Source organism: Neodiprion pinetum, chromosome 1, assembly GCF_021155775.2.
Source record: "Neodiprion pinetum isolate iyNeoPine1 chromosome 1, iyNeoPine1.2, whole genome shotgun sequence".
In the NCBI taxonomy this organism is placed as follows: Eukaryota; Metazoa; Arthropoda; class Insecta; order Hymenoptera; family Diprionidae; genus Neodiprion; species Neodiprion pinetum.
The window spans coordinates 24,726,488-24,748,948 of NC_060232.1; the positions used below are offsets into that span (position 1 = coordinate 24,726,488).

A 22,461-nucleotide genomic window follows, 5' to 3' on the forward strand; every position below is an offset into this window, starting at 1 on the left:
CAGATGCATCAAAATGGACGGTCTCCGTTATTTTTCCGGCTTGGAAGGTCAACTCTGTACTACATAAACGCGTGCCTTCCGCACTGTCTATAATTTATCTCCATGCATCGAGCTTTATTTGCATGATTGAAACAATTATTAGCACGCAGTTATCCTTACAAATACAGATATATATATATATATATATAAACTTATATTCTCGAAATTAATAAGTTAATTTTTTACCTTGCGTAACCCTCAACTGTTTATTGGACCATTACGTGAATATTGGTACAATTGAGTCTTCGCATGAAAAAGATTTTCATTTCTCGCACGCGTACGGAAGCAGAAAAACGAAAAACAATCATGTAGTATTTTGTTTGTTAAAAAATATAATCGTGAATACCGTATGCGACTAAATCTCAATAACTTTGTAACACGTTGAATGCGGTGGATACATTTTATCACGAGTTACCTGATATTTTTGTAAATTTCAATTCGCTTTACACGGTGGAATTTTTGTTTGGTTGTAAAAATAAGAAATACATCCTAATTACTTCAGTTTTCACTATCTCGGACGTATGTGAAAATATTTTACAGAAAGATCGACAACGTCACAGACACAAACTTTGGATGAACTCTGGCCGATTAGTCGAGCGATTATAAATAACTTTGGAATGATGTCGCAGGATTTTATATGACTTATCACATCGCACTTTTCAACAGCTTGAAATAACTTAGCGTCGTAGCTTCTGGCGTCTTCGAAGTGCTTCGTCAAACGACTTTGAATAATTCCTGCAAGAAAGTCGAAAAGGCGTAATCCCGATCACGTTTAAACTTCGCGTAGTTCTCGATTCGTTAACCTCCTGTAAAAAACTAACCTCACGTTCGTCAGTTCCGAACTGTCAACTTTTTCCTCACCTCACCTACACAACGTACATCAGACGATAGGAGTGCCGCTGACACCGACTGACACTACATGGGTTTTAAAGTGGGCGAGAAGCAATTACAATTTGGCGAACAATGGAAGTGCACATCTGGCCGAAGACAAAGACATTTCTGCCAGGTATAGATTAGAGACGGTTCGTAATACCGAAGTGTAAAGGTGCAATATCGACCTATCGTCCAAGACACAGTGAAGAGCTTCTTCGTTCGCTTCGAGAGAAATTTTGCCTCATGGATGGAAAGCAACGCGACACCTCAAGATCAGCCAGAGCCAAGGAGTACCTGGTCTGATGATCGACGATGATTCACTAGACAAACTCGTCGCCTTTGTAAAGAATATCGCCGGTTGCCACGTGCTCAAGAGACGTGCCCGACTCTGACATAGAGGCCAGCAATTCCATCACGAGCTTGTAAAGCGACCCTGGCCTCGTCAAACTTTGGTTCTATGGTTCTAGACGTTGACCAATGGGCTGGAAATTTGTAATCTGTTCGCGGTGAAGTCGGAGTGTGAATAATAAACAAATTTTGAGAAGCGAGGTTGAAAAGAAAGAAGCAAGAGGGCCTTACGTGCTGCCATTATCGGCGTTCTCGGTGTCGTTACCCGAATCCTCGAACGCGTAGGCGATGCTGGAGCGATTCTCAGGCGTTGTGGGCATCGGTGAAGCACCCACACAAACGCCGACGCTAACGCCTCCCGACTGACGCAGACCTCGTCTTCGTACAGCGAAGTTTCTCTCCCTGGATGGAAACCTCGGCGTTTTCTTTTTTACCTGGGTAACCTCCAGCACCGACACCTGGGTGTTGTCCCAGACCATGGTCCGGCGGCCGGAGTCACAGTTTCCAATAACACGTGCGGGTACGCCGATTATTATCAATCCCTACGACGTGGATTGGAGTGCAACAATGTCACGACACTTGCGTTACAAGCACGAACGCGTATCGAACGATCGAACCGAACACAGTCAAATCACACCAATGATTCACTCTTCAGAAGCGCGTTTACGATTCTTCTAGATATCATCACGAATAAAATTAGAAAAGTAACGCATGTAACCAAGTGACAGGTGTACTGAATGATAAAAGACCTCGATTGTCCTCGCATGCTAAAATTGCTGATCGAGCACTACCGTTGTAGTCTTCTTCAAACCGGGCCTCTACGTATGTGTGTGTGTGTGTGTGACAGTGACGACTCTACTCGTACAAACCAAAGACTGAGACTAGAAAATACTGGCCTGATAAAAAGACACACGACACACCCGCGACTATATCCGTAAATCGAGTTAGTCTAACCTTGTTAAGAAGAGAGCTTAGATTTCCTCACATGTATACCAGATGTACGTTGCGCTTCGCAATTAAGCGACATGCACTTGGTTCTATCCACGGACTCGAAGCGTCACTACGGACGAACGATCTTACAGTAAAACACGTTGCGGTTCGAGCCTCGTCCGTACACTTGTACCATTCCTCCTTCTCTTCCTTCCTTTTTTTCTTTTTTGCATCAATTGGCAAGTTTTTTTTTTTTTTTTTTGTTTTCTTTACCGTGTAATTAAACCGCCACGTGACTCGATGCTTTACCGGTGAACTTGTTGCTGCTCCCAGTGCTAAGTCCAACATACAACTGACTATGCCGTCCGACGTCTCCGTTTAATGCTATGTGGCCGTCTCTCGTTACTTTACGGTCATAATATACGCCAATGCGTGTACATACATGTTCGTACATAACTGGAGCTACTTACTATCCGCAGTAAGCGTGACGATCCAGCCTTAGCTTGTTTACTCGCCTTATTGTTTTAGGGCGGCCTTTATCCTCGGATTTTCTTTCATAATTTTACCCTGCAACGAACCGGTTGTTTTGCCGTTGTAACTACTACGCTGTCTAAATCATTCAACGGATTATAAACACTTTTGGAATTTTAATTATTTACTTTCCGATAAATGCATCACACGCTGAAACCGTATATACATACATACATAAATATATTCGCGAACCTCTGTTTACAGCTTGTAAACATCGAATGTTTCTGTTATGACGACGAACGTTTCGAATTCTACAATGTTTGCGGGAGATCGTGTCATGCGTTCGTAGAAAATTTTTCACCTCACTAAACGAAGTTCCCTGATAATATACACTTTTCGATTATCCCGACAGCGTTTCACGTTTTATTGCAGGTAATTTATTATTACTTCATTTTGTATTTATTCCCCACTTGTTCACACGGGAGAGCGAATTTTTTCGCTATAATAATATTATCTGTGTTCACGTAGACTTACATTATTATTACACTTTAACGATACGTCAGCTTCAACGCTTATTCGGACTCTGACTGGTCTGCTGTTACGGCAGCTGATGCGATAGCCGTATCAGAAATGAATAACTTCGTTATCTCAAGACGTGAACCCTCCCCCCCCCCCCCTCCTGCCCCCCTATCTACCAACCATTCTCTCAGCAGGCTGCATGGCCTAAAAAAAGTACGGTCGACTTTCAAAAATTTGGTGTTGAAATGGATCGTTTGATCAAATGTTGGACAAAATTTATCCCACAAAACGAATAGCTCGTGTCATTATATTCTTCGACGTTGACAAAACTTTTTGCACGCACGAATAACAAGCTAAAGAGTGAATAGCTAGAGTTTTTATCAATTCCGCCTGAATTGCAGATTTTCGAGGAGTGTTAAATTCTAGACTTGTTGATGTAAAACGTTGTACTCCCAAATCATAATATCCAATACATTGTACAGTTAAAATTTGGTTAAAAATGGGAATGGTTTGATCTTAACACTAAAAAGAGTTGAATCAAACTATCGACTATCGAACTAAAGACGATTTTTTGGTATTTTTATTCTGTTTACGACTTGTTTCTTTTTTTTTTTTACGACGAAATAATACAAATTTGTAAAAAACTATCGCGTGATATTGCGAAGAAATTTTACGCCTGGGCGAGTTTGAAATCAAGTGTGTTCAAATACTCTGAAATTCAGAACGAAATGGTCACAGTCACGAGCAAGAAAATTCAAAAAGTCGTAAATCGTTCAGAAAAATTGCGATAATAATCGCAAGAAATTCTTAAATCAATTCACGACTTTTTCCAAGTCATATTGGACAAAAATCAAAGTTGGAATTATAAAACGGCCGTAAATTAATAAAAATCTTTAGCGAATCACCAGAAGTGTAACGACCCGTGAAATGGTTAAATGCTTTTGCCAGCATTCGTAAATAGACGGATGGGAATCGTGATCAGACTCGCCGGTCAGACGAGACGGGATGTTTCGAGAAACGCGTGTGTAATTAGAATGCAGGGTACTGTTCACGTGCAGGGAAAGTAGCTCGAGCGTTTCGTTCGTGCGGCAAAGACTGACTATATATGTACAATGCGTGTCTTCCGAGAGCGTGTTTCAGATCAGTTTCTAAAAGTAAGCCTAGTGCGGAACGTTTCCAAGGTTGCAGTCGAACTATGAGATTCCGCGAGATAAGAGCCCTTGCATCCTGCGATTTCTTAACCCTTCGAGTCACAGTGATGAGTATTACCATCTATTTCTATGTATATTTTTTTGTACCTTCGGAGAACTTTTCAGCATACTTCTTCGCGATTTTTCCTATTTATGATAATATATTAATAGGTTTTCAATACTCGAGAGAAATTATTGCGATATAATGTAAATTATTATTGCTAAGAAGGAATGATTGAATGCATTATTTATTTCCGAAAAAGTACGCATGTTTTACATACGTGTAAGTTTTTGGGGTCACTGATTTCGAGTCTGAAATCAGATTTTAAAAATTCAAGATGACCGATCCAATATGGTGGACGAAATTTTCAAATTCGACTTCGGGGTCACTGGTTGCGAATCTGTAATCAGATTTCGAAAATTTAGTAGAGCGAATCCAATCAGCGACCCCGAAAACTCCGGCATAGAATTTTTTGAACGTATTCAAGCAAATTTGAAATTTTCGTCCGCCATATTGGATCCACCGTCTTGAATTTTTTAAATTTGATTCCTGATTTGTAATCTGCGACCCCAAAAACCACGAAATACTATCTTGTTACAAAAGTTGATTCGGCACAATAACGAGTGATTCAAAGGGTCAAGTCCCTGCACTGCACAAAGTTGAATTCAAATTCTCTCTTTTATCGCGCGGTAGGTAATTACTGACTTTTAGGCGGCCGCTTGTTTTTTAGTTCAAAGTTTAGTCCGTAGAGCGTGAGACGAGATTAATAGCAAGTGAAGAGCTAGTTTATACACTGAAAAAATGGTTTCGTATGGTTATTTAATTATCGGACATAATTTTTTAATTTTTGGTTTAAAAAATTGTGTTGTTCTTCAATTATTCTTCCGCAATGGTGCAGGAACGTTTTGCACTACCGTTTAATCTACAAGAATACTTTTTTCTTCAAGTTCGGATTGCCATCAAAGTTGCTTTAGTTAAAATGAACATTTTTCAAACATCACACAGATAAAAAAATTAGCAGGAAAATATTAATTTCCGTTTTTCTTCGCAGTAATAACAGACATTACACATCACCGTAATACGAAATAACAATTTGTATCGTATGTTTAAATACTAGTAAGATAATCGTAATAATGATTATCCAGTGCGCCTCTTGAGGGTTAAATAGATTTCGGAGTAATTGTTGAAAACGAAAGTAAAAATGTAAAATATACTTAACAGTCGGTATATTTCTTGGCAAGACTTTCTGCAAGCGTTTCTTAAGTTGTGTACATCCTAATTAATTTCATCAAGTTTTTATCAGCTATTTTGTCGTCTTAGCATGATAATTTAATTACTGTACCAAATTTAGAGGATTCCGCGTGATAAATAAGTTTGTGGAAATGATTAATCAAAGATAATAAACAATTTCGATAATAATATCGAACTCTTGAGCTTGGGCAGCTGTTGTTTCCGATTAAAAGTCGTACACTAACCATGCTCGAACAACGTAACCTCCAGGGATGTCAAGACTATCAACCACAGGGTGTGTTTGTCAGGATAGGCTCACAGTCAGTTCCTCGGAGAGAGTATTTGTTCTCAGCTCAATCAGGCCACCATATGCTTTTGTGTACAATCGTTAAACGTCGCTGTCACTCGACGCATTACCGTTTGACAAAAAGCTACAAAAAGCTACAGCAAACACGAGACTCGAAGATATTGTTACATTACAATCTTCACGATACCGTTCAATAATACTGGAAAAATTGCAGAAACTTTCGCAAGCGATAAACTGAAAACGCGCAATACGGACAAAAATTATATTATAAAAACTTAATCTCGTTTAAAATTTAGCATTATAAACAGAGTTTTATCGCGTATATGTATGTACATGTATGTAACATAATTTTATTTTACATAACTTCTTTTTTTTCATTCGAGAAGGTTGCACGCGATGCGAGTGACTTCGTCACGTTTATTAATAGAACCGAGTGAATAAATGCGATAAATTTTGCGCCAATGACAGTTTTGTAACGCGCATGATCCGCCGCCTGTCTGTTTTCCAGTAAGATAACATCCGAAGTATATCGTTAAACCGATATTACTCTGCACAACGAATTGAATTAAACAATCGGCTACGACTCACCTATGAGTGTTAGTGCAATATGTGGATATCTGGGGGCTGCTGGACTCGACATCCATAACCATTCCGGACCGTTTCCAATTCTCCCAGCCACCACCGGAGCCAAACATGATCGCATCAACAGCACGCCACGATTATAAGTGACATTTAAAGAATAAAAACAAAAAGTAAACAAAGCTACGCACGTCGAACGTTAAATCACACCTTCAATTATTATTATCATAAATTCGGTATCATTTCAGCCATGAATCTACGTCATGTACACAATCTTACACTGCGTGAATATCGCTACGTACGTCACTGTAATCTCGATCTTGTATTATCCAATCTCGACGAAGATTAGTGTATTTGGAAGGATAAGAACAAGAAATAAATAACATAAATAAATAAATTAAAATAAAGAAGAAAACAACCAACGAGGGGACCGTCGGGTCTACGAAAATGGGGATTATTCTTTCAGGAACAACGCGGTGAATCCACCCCATGCGATACGCCTTTTTCAACTGAATGGTAAACACGCGACGAGGCAGTCAAGAGCGCGTAGCACCTTCGCCGAAGAAGAGGAATTTAGATCATAGCCTAGACTCGACGCCGGCTCCGAGGTTAAGGCTACATTAACCCCGTGTGCATGTATGCCGATACCGTGGGGTTTCACTTCAACATTACAGCGGCGTCGAACCTCTTTTATGAATGCCAACGTTACGTCGGGAATATGTCAATTAACGCGACCGCGTCTCTGCTCTAGTCTCTGCTTCAATTGCCACGGCACGTGACCTCTGACCTCGTGAAAAAAGCCTGAATCACTGCCGCAAAAAGATGGGATTTGTAAGGTGAGTGTACCAGTTATTGACCCTGTCCGAATTATTGACCGTTTTTTGGTCGTATCAGTTTGATACTTGGCTATAAAATTACAAAAAAAATTAATTTGAAGTTTCCAACCGTCCAGCAATTCGTTTTAGTCATGGAAAAATTTACATTTTGTCCCGTAGATTTATAATTTTGTAAAATAAGAGGGTCAATAATTTGGTCTAAACGTGTCGTTAACTTGCACTTTTTCGAGACTAGTAATTACAGCAGCGCTGTCTCGAATTCTTTGTAAACATACGCGCGTTTTTTAATACAAAATTTTTTTTAATTTTTCCAAAATTATCGCACCGGGTTTGCAAGCGTCGCGACGAAGGATGAACTCGCGGAAAGGACTAAATAAAGGACCATCGAAGATGTTCGACGTACCGAACGCGTGCGCGTTGACGTTACTCGTCGACGGAATTTTCACGCCTACTAACAATAAATACGGTTCTTCACAGCGGCGAGACGCCTATGCGTGCTCACTTCCTCCGAATCGCGATTATTTATTTCTCGCGATTAATCAACCCGAGAATAGAGCGGGATCCGAGTGTTTGTGGTCGTATTTACAAGAGTGAGCGCCTTGCTGGAAGCGTAATTAACAAGGCTGTGCATGTAATATCTGACGGGGAGGACGATACCCTTCGTAGATTGGCGGCGGAACGACTGCATGCCGCACGCAATTGTATTGCAAATTTTGTACAGGCAGAAAACGGGACAGTATGGGTTGATTTTTTACAATATTGAAATTACAATGCTACGAAACACGAACCATTGATTTGTCATTTTTCAACGATTTTGGAAAAGTTTAATCTCAGTAATATGAGTGCATTTTTCTTGACTCAAGATTACTGAATTACAGTCAATCGTGCAAAGTAACGGATTGTTTTCGTGAAAATGCATCGTTACATCGACATTACAAACTTCAACCTCGTGATATTTTACGCACTTCGTGCCGGCATAAATCGATCGTAGATCGAAGTTAAGACGTCATTTTCAGTACTCAACAAATAAGGATAGATAGGACGTCGACTAATTTTCGCTTTTTGATAGAAAACCTCGGCAATTCAGTTAATTTTTAAGGAAGTTACCGATCACAATTAATGAAGCCTAAAGTACAAACGTTTAATGTCCTATTCAGTCTTGACCGATCGAGACAATTACGTTAATAAAGAATTCTTCGATTATGCAAAATTCGTGTCAATTGGGCCTTGAAATTTTCATCGATCATTTACATTCATTTATTTTTAATCTCAACAAGTAGAAAATAGTAGGTACGCATAGACGTAGATGAAGATGCATGAGTGCCTGAACAAAAACGGAAGAAAATTTAGTCGAAACATCCTTGATTGAAGCGTGTCTAATTGTATTTGGGTTTAATTTGTCGACATTGAAATACCGAAACTACAGTACCAAAATTGCCATGCTAATATAACTTGACAGACACATCGCAGGTTGGACGTCGAATCGTCGGTCATGCGAGGAGGTAAAGTAAAATTTATTGAACTTTTATGTGGTAACCGGATAAGCTTTGGAGGGGTTGGCTGTTTTGTTTATTGGACGACCACGCCTCGATATTAACCGCAGAGTGCATTATACCAGGGTCGGTAGCTCGAGGCGTAAAGTGATTGGTTTTCAAGGTTAACCGTATATTACACGTTCGGAATCGCGAAACTTCCAAGCGTTTCTTCCACTCGAGCAATTCCCGCACGCTGCGTGATATCCAGCTGACTCGTTTCGCGATTTCACGCTATTTTATCGAAAAGCAATTAGTAGGGGCTGTTCCTGCCGAAGCCCAAGACCGAAACGAAGCGCGGATTCCCGTGAAAAGATATAGAGAGAGAGAGAGAGAGAGAGAGAGAGAGAAAAAACTGACACCTCGGAGAGCAGCACCTCGACCAGCTTCTCCGACAGTCGGATATTCCCAAGGGCGTCTAAGTTCTGCGTTCAAGCTCTTTGCACAGTGGCTCCCGAGGGTCCTGGTTACATAACTCAGATGAAAATGTCACCGGTTACCCTTTCGCCAACTGCGTCGTAGTTTACTACCCTCTTAATTGACCCGTAAGGAACCCCCGACAGAAATTATAAGATACATTTTCGTCTAGGTTCTAGACAGTTCATTTTCCTCCGAAAATGGATTAAACTTCTCGCGTAGGTTAGATATGGCCCAGGATTCTCGGAGGTGAGGAAAATTGAAACGATTCGAACCTGCAGGACGGATGAATGTCGAGAGGAGGGCTATACGATCGAAGACTGTAAATATCCTATCTTAAAGGGTCGCGTCCACTCCAATCTCGAACGAATGCGAGATTGCAACTGTGGGTGAGTTGTGCGTGGGCTGATTTTCGATTGCAATTTTCAGAAAAATTGCCAGAAAACATGTTTTTGTTTGCCAGATTATTTCATGCAATAAATATAAATTTTAATGATTATCTCCTGCAGTAAATGTAACTGATTGCGATTTCGTATCACTTTTTGCTCTCAGACTTGGAAACTAATTTTACAATTCTGTATAAAAATGTTCATTTCATAATTGATTCGTCCGGTGATTTTTGGACATCCGTTTGATGATAACAGCAAAATCTATACGTCAAATTTGAGAAATAGCTTACATTGCTTGTTCGATGAATCGTGTTGTTGAATTTTTACTTGTAACGGAATTTCAATATCTTTGGAGAAATGCTATACGCAAATAAATTTTGGATGCTTGATTCTCGTTCGATAGAATTTATTGGGAAACCAGCAAGATTATGATCAGCTTGTGTTGCAACATTTGAATCAATTGATCCCTTACCGGCATTGCTGATAATTAACATTCATCGAGCAGAAAATAAGGACAAAAATCGATACGACTTATCTTCGGCCGATGTAACTTCGAATATCGATCGTAAAGTACCAGAATTACCAAGTTTGGTCGAAACAGCGGCAACGCTTTAAGAAAATATGAACACTGTAAATGGTGAAAGTATACAATTTAAAACTATTTTTAATGCGAGTTAAAAACAAACAAATTCTTGGGTAAAAAGTAAGACAGAATAAAAAAAAAAAAAGATTTCGAAAGTACAACGAATAAACGCGTTGTACGGTTATACGAGGAAATGTCCATTATGTTCGATAAACCCAAACTAAATCGTTGTAAAAATAATTAATCTACTTTTGAGAGAAACAATAGTAATAACAAAAGCGTAGGCAGTTAAAAACTGTCGTACAAATTAAATTCTAAGGATGAAAATTTAGGCTATGACTAATTAGAAAAAGCCCGCACCGTTCCTTGTGAAATGCGCAACAATATGGGTGCTTTTTTTGACACCAAAATGACGTCGACGTCTGTGAAATGTTTTTAGCGTCACACTTAACCGAACCGTCTTTCGACCAGACTGCAAACAATGTAACACATCGTGCATATCGTATGTTCGTTAGCTTTTTACCTTGAGAAAAATTTGTCCAACTGCATATCCCGCGGATGAAAAGAAGAACTAATTCTCCTATTCTCCGATAGACTCTCCACCTTTTTCCTGACCGTAGTCATCCCCGATATTATCCTACACACCTTGGATTGTCGTTTCGCGCAGAAATGTCCGTGAGAAGAAATGAAAACGAGCGTACTTGGACTTGGATTAAAAAGTTGACCGGGCAGGCACGTTGGGTGTATAAGGTTACCGATTCCCGAGACCAAGCATCGTCACGTTTCAAAAAACACGAAAGAAAAACATCGAGATGAAATATCCGCACATGCGTGAGCACAGAAGCTCAGTCTGATGACCGCGAAGGCGACAACTCGTGCGAGACTGGAGCAACGGACCGACGGCGTTATAGTCAAAAATAACGAACCACTCAAAGATGTACTTAAAATCCGATAACAAAGAGGCAAGGCTTGTCGCAGCGAGCATGGAATCACGGCCACGAGTCTATCTTAGAACGAACGCAGAATGCACCTGAAGCTAATTGAATCGCGCGTGTCTTTGAACGACGGCGGCTCAAGTACAGGACGCGATAACTTCAATTTGATGCCTTTCGAGAGTTTGCGTATCTTGAAGACGGCAAATTGGCCGGATTACGAGTGACTGGCGTTACTCAGATGCGTATCTGAAATGAGAACGAAGTTAGCAACGTTACTGTAACGATACATGTTTGGGAAAAACTGCCGATTCGCACCTTTGTAACTTTTCCGAAATTTAGTAAACCACTGTGAACAAAATATACACTGATTCTGAGAAGCTAACTTCTTGAAAGTGATCCTAAAATTGGCCAACAATGAATGTTTCTCCCGATTTGTCATTACGTTAACGTTACCAAAAATCTTTGTTGGAAATTTACTAAAATTGTAATGGAAGTTTTATTATCTTATGTGTAGTAAATTTACGAACATTTATAACAGTGAGCTACGTACCGAAAGAAATTTTTAGTTCCGGTTACCGCTCAGTCCTCAACTATTTTCATTTTTTACCACAATCGAAAAATATAGTTCTAGGTAGAAAATGAAAATTACTTTTCTAGCTGTTACCGGAAAGTCTAGTATCCGTTGCTATTCTTTCTCGTTACGATCGCTGTTACTAGATTTTCTTGTAACTGTTGTGAAAATTTAATGCTTGTGCAACGATAAATTGACGTTAAAGCCTTATTTAACTAAAAAAGTCGAGTAAACCTCAGAAACTGATTTTGCGTTGCAATTGCCAAAAAAGGATCGACGATATCGCAAAATGTTTACGCGTACCTCGTTTTTCGTAATTCCAACAATATTCAAACAGTTGTTTTAACGATACCCGTTTGACTGAATTTTTCCAGTCACTGTAACAAATGAAATGTTTCTCAATGCAGCCTCGTTGTCTCAAGTGATTTTGCGGTCCGAACGAATTTGACATCTTGTTATATTCCGTGCTTCTTAGATACCTCAATTTGTCAACGGTATACTAAACGCAGCCTGCATAGATTCCCCGGTTTTGTTTTCAGACAAAATAGATTAGCGTTACAATTCCTCACCGAGTTGACAGCTGCTCCAGATTTCTAACTCGACACTAGCCAAGTTATACGTATAGGTACAATGTTTATACGTAGGTAGACAATATTATAACCGCTAAAACTATTCCGTGAAAGCATATATTCGATAAAGTGTCTTTCTTCGGAAACTGGCGAACCAAAGTCGACGACTTCACTTTTGGTTTCACATTCCATAAGTCACGATGGGGCTTCGATACTTGGGGTAATAATTTTATCAAGAGAATCCGAGTTCAGTGAGAACGTGCTTACGAATACAGTATTTGTTTATCTATCAACCGAATGAAAATGAATAAAAAAATAATTAAAAAAAAAAAATGGGTGCGTGTACTTATGTACGCGCGTGAGAAGTTATACTTCTTTGGCATCATTAAAAAACAATAAAACAAATAACGGATGTCTTACATTATATTTAAATAATCTATTAAATTTTTGTCACGAACTTTTTATTAAATGTTCTATTAAATTTATTTCTTTATTTTGTGAATATTAAAAAACCAATAATAAATATTCAACATTGATAATTTAATAATATTTAGTATTAATTATATTAAATAATGATATTTTAATTTATATCAATAAATAATACATACGGATAACTAACCTCAATTATATTGGAGCACTTGAAAAAGTATTTTAGCACAATTTTTTCACTAATATTCACAAATTTTTCGAGACTTAATGAATTCGGTTGAGTGGGCAACTTCATCCTGTTAATTTTGTGTTACAGTGATGCGCGCGCATCTTGAAATTTCACTCTCATCAGTTTTTCATAACGCGCCTAAAGAAGTATAACTTCAAAAAAAAAATGCCAATAACAAAATCAATCTGGCTTCCTCGTCAGTTTCTCCAGGAAGTGTTTGTTTTTTTTTTTTCTTTTACGACTTACACACGCGCTTGCTGATGTTTCAGTATTGAGGCACCAAACAGGTGGTTGGATGTAATAACCGGGGGAGTAATAAATTCGAGTTAAGGGGGCACGATTCATCTTGAGAGCGCGATATCGAAACGATTTGCTATAACTTTCTACAACGAAAATAATCGACACTTAAGAATGTGCTTTTCACTCCTTCCTCTGAGCTTTACTGACATGCGACACTTTTTTTTTTCAGAGGATAGGAAAGCGTTTCAATTTCAAACCACCGAAACGGGCGTGTTTACCTTAATTAACTGGGTAAGGTTTCTTCTAGAACGTGTATCGAGTTATTTATTAATTAAAAGTTAATTGACGGCGCCGCAACGACCTCGTGTCGTACATTCCAAGCGAATAAATGCCGTCATTGACATTCCTCGTTGTTAAAGAAATCTTTTCGCTGTGTTTATTCTGTACTTCTTTTTTTTTATCTCGCACACGATACGAAATCCCGTTTTAAAATTGTTTTACAAAACACTGATTCGTCGTGATCTCGAAATGTTTCAACTGTGCATCATTATTAAAATTAAATTGTTCAAGTGCAAGCTCTTTTTTTTTTTTTTTTGTATTGGATTTGATTTTCATTGTACGAGTAGTATTCCTGCAAACGTTCGGAATGTTGATAGAAAAATTTCTAAGACACGTTTTCACGCTTCGTTGTGCGACGTCATTTCCCACGACTATCTTCACAGTCTTATCTCCGAATTTTTGCCGAAAGCTTACGATTAGCAAATTACGAGAGCTGAAGTACTGGGTTACGAGTTATAACATACAACAGCGATAAACTGCAAGTTAACGTTATACTTCGTTACGGTAATGCAGTAAAAATTGGCGATCAATGTCCGAACTTGAAAAAGGCTGTTTCACTTTCCCAGCAACAACTCAACGCTGCCTGGATTCACGATTGGACTCCGATGTTCTTTCGGACACGTTCGTACAGAGATAGAATTTTTTCGTCCTATTATAACTTTGCCGATAAACTTTACGCATCCCCTTTATGCTCCGTTAGCTTTCCTCTTTCACCGATGATTAAAAAGCACGAATTAGAGATGAGTAAGACCTTGAACCGTAACGATGATCTCATCTGTGAAACGTGGGCGTTTCGTGTCTGCTTAGTACTTACCTACCACCAGGAATTAAATTTTGACCGTTGGTTGACTTTCGTCGTAGTTCATGAATATTTTATCGATTCTTTATCTCGTCGACGTTTCAGAAGCATTTCAATATGAAAATTCCTCTCGTTTGTAATTCCGTTTCGACTCATCGTCAGCGCACCAGTATGGGCTATTCCGCGTCAACCGGATCAGTCATCTCTCAGATATTTTTTTAATTTGGCATGTGGATTGTGTGGGACGAGTTAGATTTTTGTGCCAAAGCGCGAATCTCATAATGCAAAATTCGATTTTTTATTAACAATAACAAATTAGACTCCCATTTTTTTCAAAAATTCATAACTTCGGCAAAAAATTAGATACAATATATTTTTTTTTTTCAAATTACGCGGAAAGCTCCATAGAATTTAAAAAAAAATACGAAATGGTAAAAACAAGTTGTTATCAATTGTTTATTTAACAATTAATTTTTCAAAGATTTTCAAAACAGTGACTGACACGATCAAAAAATTTTTTTAAAATTCTGACATGTTCCTTGAACTGTACTACAACCTGTGAATTAATTCCAGAGGGGTGTTTTTCTTCGTTTTCGAGTAAAAAATCATTAAAGGTGTCGATGCGCATGAAATTGCGGCCCGCCGAGTCTCTACGTCATGGCGGGCGGCCGGTTGCCGTCCACCGCTACACCGCGGTGGCGTCGCAGCGTTATTTTAGAGTCATTTTCACGATGTAGGACATGATTGAAGAATCTGAAAAAAATACTGTACCTTCACAAGGCCTGCTCAAAGCGATAAGTGAAGTTTCAGGAATGTGTTCTTCACCGTTTTTTTATTACAGAGATTCAAAATAACGGTTACACACCATGAGAGTGCACATAAATGATAATAATTACATAACTTGCTACTTATTTTAAAATAAAAACACATTCTTGAAACTTCACTTATCGCTTTGAGCAGGCCTTGTGAAGGTACAGTATTTTTTTCAGATTCTTCAATCATGTCCTACATCGTGAAAATGACTCTAAAATAACGCTGCGACGCCACCGCGGTGTAGCGGTGGACGGCAACCGGCCGCCCGCCATTACGTAGAGACTCGGCGGGCCGCAATTTCATGCGCATCGACACCTTTAATGATTTTTTACTCGAAAACGAAGAAAAACACCCCTCTGGAATTAATTCACAGGTTGTAGTACAGTTCAAGGAACATGTCAGAATTTTAAAAAAATTTTTTGATCGTGTCAGTCACTGTTTTGAAAATCTTTGAAAAATTAATTGTTAAATAAACAATTGATAACAACTTGTTTTTACCATTTCGTATTTTTTTTTAAATTCTATGGAGCTTTCCGCGTAATTTGAAAAAAAAAAATATATTGTATCTAATTTTTTGCCGAAGTTATGAATTTTTGAAAAAAATGGGAGTCTAATTTGTTATTGTTAATAAAAAATCGAATTTTGCATTATGAGATTCGCGCTTTGGCACAAAAATCTAACTCGTCCCACACAATCCACATGCCAAATTAAAAAAATATCTGAGAGATGACTGATCCGGTTGACGCGGAATAGCCCGTATTGAAAAACAAGAATTGAATAGACGGTACGTATTATATAACTGAACATAAAAATACAAGATACACATTCCCTCCTCCTCAATCATGCGTCACGCGTCGATGTTAAGAAAATTTAGATACCCGGGTGCGCGTAGTACATTGTGTTGGTAAGAATCTACCTACTTCTCTCCTTTTTATCGCGGTGTCAGTCATAAACTATTGTTTACAGTGTCTAAAAACACTGGCTCGAAAATAGAATCTTGAGAATGAGAACTCCAGGAGTCAACACCGACCAGTTATTTTCAAAAATATGCAAGTAAAAGAATTTCCTATTCCCACAGGTACGCTTTCAGACTGGCTTACGGTTACGGTCTGGTCTCGGACCCATGAAGCAATCGAGTCTACCTCCTCCACAATAAAAGAACAGCGTCCAGATCGCAGGATAAGCTTGAAAAGTGGTCCGGCTTGATGAATCGCACCGATATTTTACACCGCCAATGAATATTGAACTTGCTCTACAGTTTACGCAAAATTAACATTTATCTTATCGCATACACACCGCTACTTTACCCGTTTCAACAATGTTTTATGTTTATACGTTTTAATTTTTCTCTCCTAGTTTGATTCGTCGTAACCGTTTAGGAGGATGATATTTAACCACCGCACAATTCTAAATCACTTATAAAATTGGACATTCCTATTGCTGCACACATTTTAAATCACACGTCACATTTAACTCGGTACCTACTTTAAAAAAAAAACGAAGGATTACTGTAAGTTGTCACGGCAAGATGCGCAACTCTCTACAGCTGCAGTCACGGTATAAAATAAATGAATACCGAGCTGTTGACTAAAGTGTTCCCGAGAAAAAAAAAATGATAAACAAACATACAAAGTACTCTACGCATGTCGAGTCCAATTTAAAGTCATGACGTTATTTTAATCCTAGGTACGTCATACGTCGGAAAAAAATTTACGAAGCATTCAAACTACCGTTCTTATTAATCTTTCAGGTAAATTGAGTTGTCAAAAGACCGGATATCAGTTTCGTCTCTATTGAAACAACATCGATTAGTCACCACGTCACCGTAACATACCCATTACCCTCGAAAAAGCTTTCACTCGACGCATTGGAACCAGACGATAATTTTTGACGACACTGCGAGTGTGAGAAACAAACGGTTTTTTTTTTTTCTTTCTTTTTTTCTTCAAGCAATAAAACGCGTCGCGACGTTGAGACTCTTCCAAGAAACCGCAACTGCACGCAGAACGAGCGTTTGCCGAGCACAAACCGAGACGCTCTCTGGAGTAAGTATTTAACTCAGCGACTAGAATCGAAGTCAGAGAATTAGTACCTAGCATAGACGTATGGCACGGAATGACTCAGGCGTTCGCATCTCGCTTGGAACTTGGAACGGTGTAAAATGGGAGTGTTAGGTGGTCGCTACGTAGGATGACAGATACGTTTAGAATCGAACACATGCAAAATGGCGCGCACTTACTTGCGTTCTCCGGTAAGGTGTGATTCTTTGACGATAAGCCCTCGAGGCGTTTTTCACGTTGACGGGGAAAGAGATGCCTTGGGAAAACTGCGGTCGTGATAATAATGAGGGACACGCGGTGCGGTGAAAAAAGGCGTTTTGCACGAGATCGGCGCGTCGGTTCCAAACCGTCTTCACGGTGTTTAGTGTTGATAAACTTGACTCGAAACCTTCGGGCTTGCGCGCGCTGATTTCCGTTCATCAAGGTTCACCGCGCGGAAAAGTTTACAGTCATTCAAGAGCAACGATCTCTCGGTTTGAATCGAGGGATGTCTGATCCACCGGAAATCGTCTGACGGGCTTTAAAGTGAGAGTATAACAAGATGTGACTGGCCGTAAATGTATGTGGTTTTATCAAAGAAAACCTCACGATGTTTAGCTCTTCGGGTATTTTAATCGTTATTTTTAACCGACAACGAATTCAATTATATCGGTATAACTCAATGCGTGTGTACGATGTAATAACAGAAGAGTATGCAAGAGGAAAGTTTGTATACAATCCCACTAGATACAAACCGAAAATAAGATTTTATTTAAATACGAATACTATTATGAAGAATTTATTCACTCGAAACAAAAGTTTATTTGATCGAATGAAATTTCATTTGATGGTGAATAAATTTCAAGCTCGCAAGCTCGGGGTAAATAAATTATCTAATTATAGGTTCATATTCGAATGGAATATATTTGTTTCGGGCAAACTCAAACAAACGTATTTTCTGAATGTAGAGTGAAGATTCTTTATTTAGGCGGGACTCGGAAATATAATTTCTAAAAACGCTAATTAGATTAGCAGGGCACAGGTGGTGGGCACCGTTCCGAACTGTCGTCGGTTTACTCGACTTTTCAGACGTCGTCGGACTCGGACAAAAAGTTGTTGTGGGAAGAGCGGTGAGAGCAGGGTTCTATGGAATGGAGAAGAAATTTAAAAGAACACGGCAGAGGCTGTCTTGTAGAAAATATCGTAGAATGAACGAAAAGACGAGGATGATACCGGCAGAGTGGCCTCCCTCGAGGAATGGCCTCTGTTTACTCACTGCATAACTGACTGAAAGGCTGGGACTGTTACTAATTTTTTTCACTCTCCATCGTAATTTTTCCCAACGAGCTTGTAGAAACGGCAAGTAAAAAGCACAAGGTGCAAGACTTTACCCGGGAATATCTAAACAGCGATGACTGCAAGTGTTATCATCCCTCTCATCCCTCTCGCCCGTCGACCAAATGCGCACAGACCTCCACTAATTGAAGGAACGCTTCGTTCAGCCAACTTTTAACGAGGATGTGAGGTAAATGACCCCGGAATTACAATTCGTCCATTAACGGTATAATTGCGTTAGAGTGAATAGGAATTTTTCGATATTACACGTTTTCTAGCAACTTGTAGGTTTTACACTTTTATTCCAGTATCTGACCACGTGACGAACGTGATCTACCAAACGCTTTATAACTGCTGAGATAATTTACAGTCAAAGTAAGAACATCTGCAGCGAAGGATCACTGTACGGGAATTTCTGAAACGTTGATCTGTTCCAATTGGCTACTGTGTCATTTTTCTTTGAACTCACTAGTTTAATGCCAAACGACCCAAGACTCTAGTAACAATTGATGTTGTTCTTTAAGACACTTACGACTTGGAACGAGTGTCTCTTACATTAATAACCCAATCTGAGCTTTCCGACAACTCAGCCCTTTAAACATACACGTACGCACTCTTCAAGGGTTCAAACGTTCCTGAATTCGATCAAATCCTGTCGTTCAGTGACGAGTCACGCTGATTGGCGCTTTGTGTCATATTCAATTCAAACGCACGCAACAGCGTAATAAGGTTGGTGAAAGTCGCTACAGTTCGCTCTTTGACCCTTGTACCGTAGACGCTTGATCGACGCGTGGCTTTATCTACTTTCCATCCCATCGAGAAATGCTTTTGCCCCGTCAATTTACGAAGCTGAAGCTTGCAGCCAGAGTTATCGGGCAAACGTGTTAAGCTTTTTGGAAATAGAAAAAATGCAGTTCAGTTTTATCCTCATAATTCAAAGTATATATTTCACAAAATCTTCATTTTCGGACTTTACATCCTTGTTCGAATGAACATTGGAACGTTTGGCTGCTAATTCCGGCTGCTACTTTCAACCTCGTCGTCAATTTTTCTCACGAGTTTAAAGTGCAAGTGTCGATACCGTGCTTTCCTAGAGCAATCTTCTAATACACGCTCGGATAAGGGATCCAGTGTGATCGTATGAAAGGTCCTTAATTGGATAAGTCGACGAGGTCACTCGATACTGTTTACATGACCGACTGTTTACCCACCGAGCAATTAGCTCTAACAGCTTCGCTGATGGATCGGCATTTCGTCAATACACCGTCGTTTCGCGTTTATGGTATGACTCCATATCACTCGTCGCCTGTTGTTCTCTTGCTTTTTTCCGAACACCTCAACCAGAACTTGTGCAGTTATTCCTCTAGCCTCACATATGTCAGTTAATAACTTTTCAACCAAACTTCAGCAACGTTTATACTGGAAATTAACGGATTCGCACAACTGTTGACGTGAAAAGTATAACTCGTGTGTTCGTGACAGCTTACCTCACGGTGCGTAACGCATTTTCCACGCACCCTTACAACCTGTGCGCACCGCCCAACAGTCCGAAATAAACTGGACCTGACCGCTGCTTCTAGAATTTAAAGTTTGGCGAGCGAAACGCGGGATTCGCACGCGTTCGCAAATAGCCTGATTGAAAAACGGAAATAGAAAATTAAAATAGGAGTTAAAAGATGCGTGAAAATTATTCCGCACCCTCGGTACTACTAATTGTCACGGAAATAATACGTTGGTAAATTCGCTCAGCCATACCTGTGTACGTTATTGTGATACATATTTCGCAGCTGGTGCCAAATTGTCGCTACGATTCAAACGGTTTTCAAAATAAAACGAAAGTCGAACAGGATGTAACGGAAAATAAATTTTTAAATAAAAACCGATTGATACAACTCGTCGGCCAAACGTGACTGAACAGAAACCCGGCAACTGTCTAAACAAACGTCAGCCGGACGTTAACTTACGCGGAAAATATAAAAATTGATATCGCGTTTCAATCGCAACTTAAATCTCGTTGCGGTTCAGCTGATTTTATATTGTTATAGGTATAGGTACATAAATTCGTATACGATTCGGTGTCGTTGCGGCGATGTGGTCTGATTTCAGTCAGCTAAATAGCATGCTGTAAAACTATAAATACCGAGCACGTGGTTTCACTGGAGTCGACGAAAGAGAAGTGGTCGATTTAAAAAGAGTGGTTTAAACGGTCGACTGCCAAGTCAAGGAGTGTATGTATAGACGTCAAAGGGGAGCAGGAGTATTGGAAAAAAAAAAAAAAAATACGACCTTTTGGCACATCAGTTGAATTACAGCTACTCGGTTGTAAGTCGTCGGAAATTTTTTTAACACAGTAATCATGCGCAAACGAGATATTTTCAATTCTTCATCCGTATCGACATCAAATTCTTTAGGCAAAGAAAAAGTCAGTTGTATAAAATCAAGTCAACCGCTGCGCGGATTTTCCATACTTTCGTTTCTAATTGTTGAAATCCAGACCATTTTCAGATGTACATGACAGAGTTCTTTGACGTTGCAGAAAATACTCCGGATTGATCATTTCCTTTTAACGAAATTTCCACGACTTGTAAATTTCAATTTGGCTACAATTGTTACAACTGAATACCGACGTGTGAAAATATTTACAAGTACATTTGGTCCCTAAGGCAATTCGTCTAAACAGCTAAAGACCAAAGTGTCTGAAATCTAAGCACCGAGTTGACCTAATTTCTTGTAACAATAGCTCTTTGACTGAATTCGACCACGAGACATTCCGTCTTATAAACAGACTCTGTACTTGGATGGATTTACTTGAATTAGGAATCGCTTTAATTATTCAGCAATGATTCACCAGAAAATCTGCACCTACTCTGAATCTCACTTGTCACCAAAAATTCTAAACAATTAATCAATAAGATTAATCAAAATTTCCTAACGTTTGAGCATAAAAAAATTATTCAACCAGCAAATGAACAATTACATGATTAAAATTAGTTTATGGTCAACGCATATTGATACTAGCTAAATTATTGTACGCAAAAGGAAATATCAACTATCAAAAAGGTTCTATAAACACACATCGAACGTAATTAAAAAATTTGGACGGTCTCTAGCTTTCTCAGGCTAACAAATTACTCCTGTTAGAATTATTCAAATAGCCACTACTACGCGAGATTATACGGATTGCAGTCCGGCGTCTAGAAAGTAGATGAGGTATGCTCTAACCTGCCAAATGCGCAACTGGGCAGAAAATTATGATATAAATTTTGTCTAGCGGTAAAGTCAGGCGTTTCGGAGCCCCCGCTTCAAATCCCTCTGAAATTCGTCACGGCTCGAGATGTGACGTCGTAAATTTACAGCCCCACGTCTGAATTTAACCAGCATCCGTGGTACAGGAAGAAAGCTGTACCAACGAAGTGGGAAATTTTTTATTTTTTTTTTTCTACTCTGGCAGAGAGAACAACAACGGTTTGCGCTCGGTGACAAACGTTCCAATTGAACATAGTTTGCGGTAACACTTACACACGATGCAGCAGCGAAGTAACTCTGCACAGCAGTTGAATTTACCGCATCCTTATTAACACCGCTCAATTGTCTAGTCGGGCGCCGATACGAAGTGAAAATGAAACATGGCGCAAACAGCTGCTACAAATCGGTCAACGCAGCAATCTTTGAAACGAATCAACGGAGGTTACAAGTTACGATCCATCGAATGGTATGACGAATTGCCTCGCTTGATACACGAGGCGAATCTATTTTTGACGTATCTACACTTTTTGCCGTTATGATGGATTTGCGCACAAGTGCGAGGAAAGTATCAGACCTCCAGATCATGGATTTTGCTGAAACTTCCAGGGGTGTTTCTTTAGCCCAATGGTTGGGACTTCTCATGGTTGAATTTATTCATTGGGCCTTAATTTGT

At 39.3% G+C, this 22,461-nt stretch overlaps 1 protein-coding gene across 4 annotated transcripts in view; it reads right to left on the reverse strand.

Annotated features, from left to right (window-relative positions):
* The window catches only part of Lmpt (four and a half LIM domains protein limpet), an 83,048-nt gene extending 72,165 nt beyond the window's left edge, over positions 1 to 10,883 (reverse strand). The window contains exons 1-2 of one of the 4 annotated variants that reach the window (XM_046636733.2): positions 7,727 to 7,746; positions 6,497 to 6,576 (exon numbers count right to left, since the gene is read on the reverse strand). In XM_046636733.2, coding sequence (XP_046492689.1) covers positions 6,497 to 6,558 — 62 coding nt within the window. In that variant the 5' untranslated portion in view covers positions 6,559 to 6,576; positions 7,727 to 7,746. Of the gene's footprint in view, positions 1 to 1,491; positions 2,168 to 6,496; positions 6,619 to 7,726; positions 7,747 to 10,767 lie in introns of those variants that run through there. The other 3 variants (XM_046636732.2, XM_046636731.2, XM_046636729.2) reach the window with 3 other exon arrangements.
* Between the last annotated feature and the right edge of the window lie 11,578 nt (positions 10,884 to 22,461).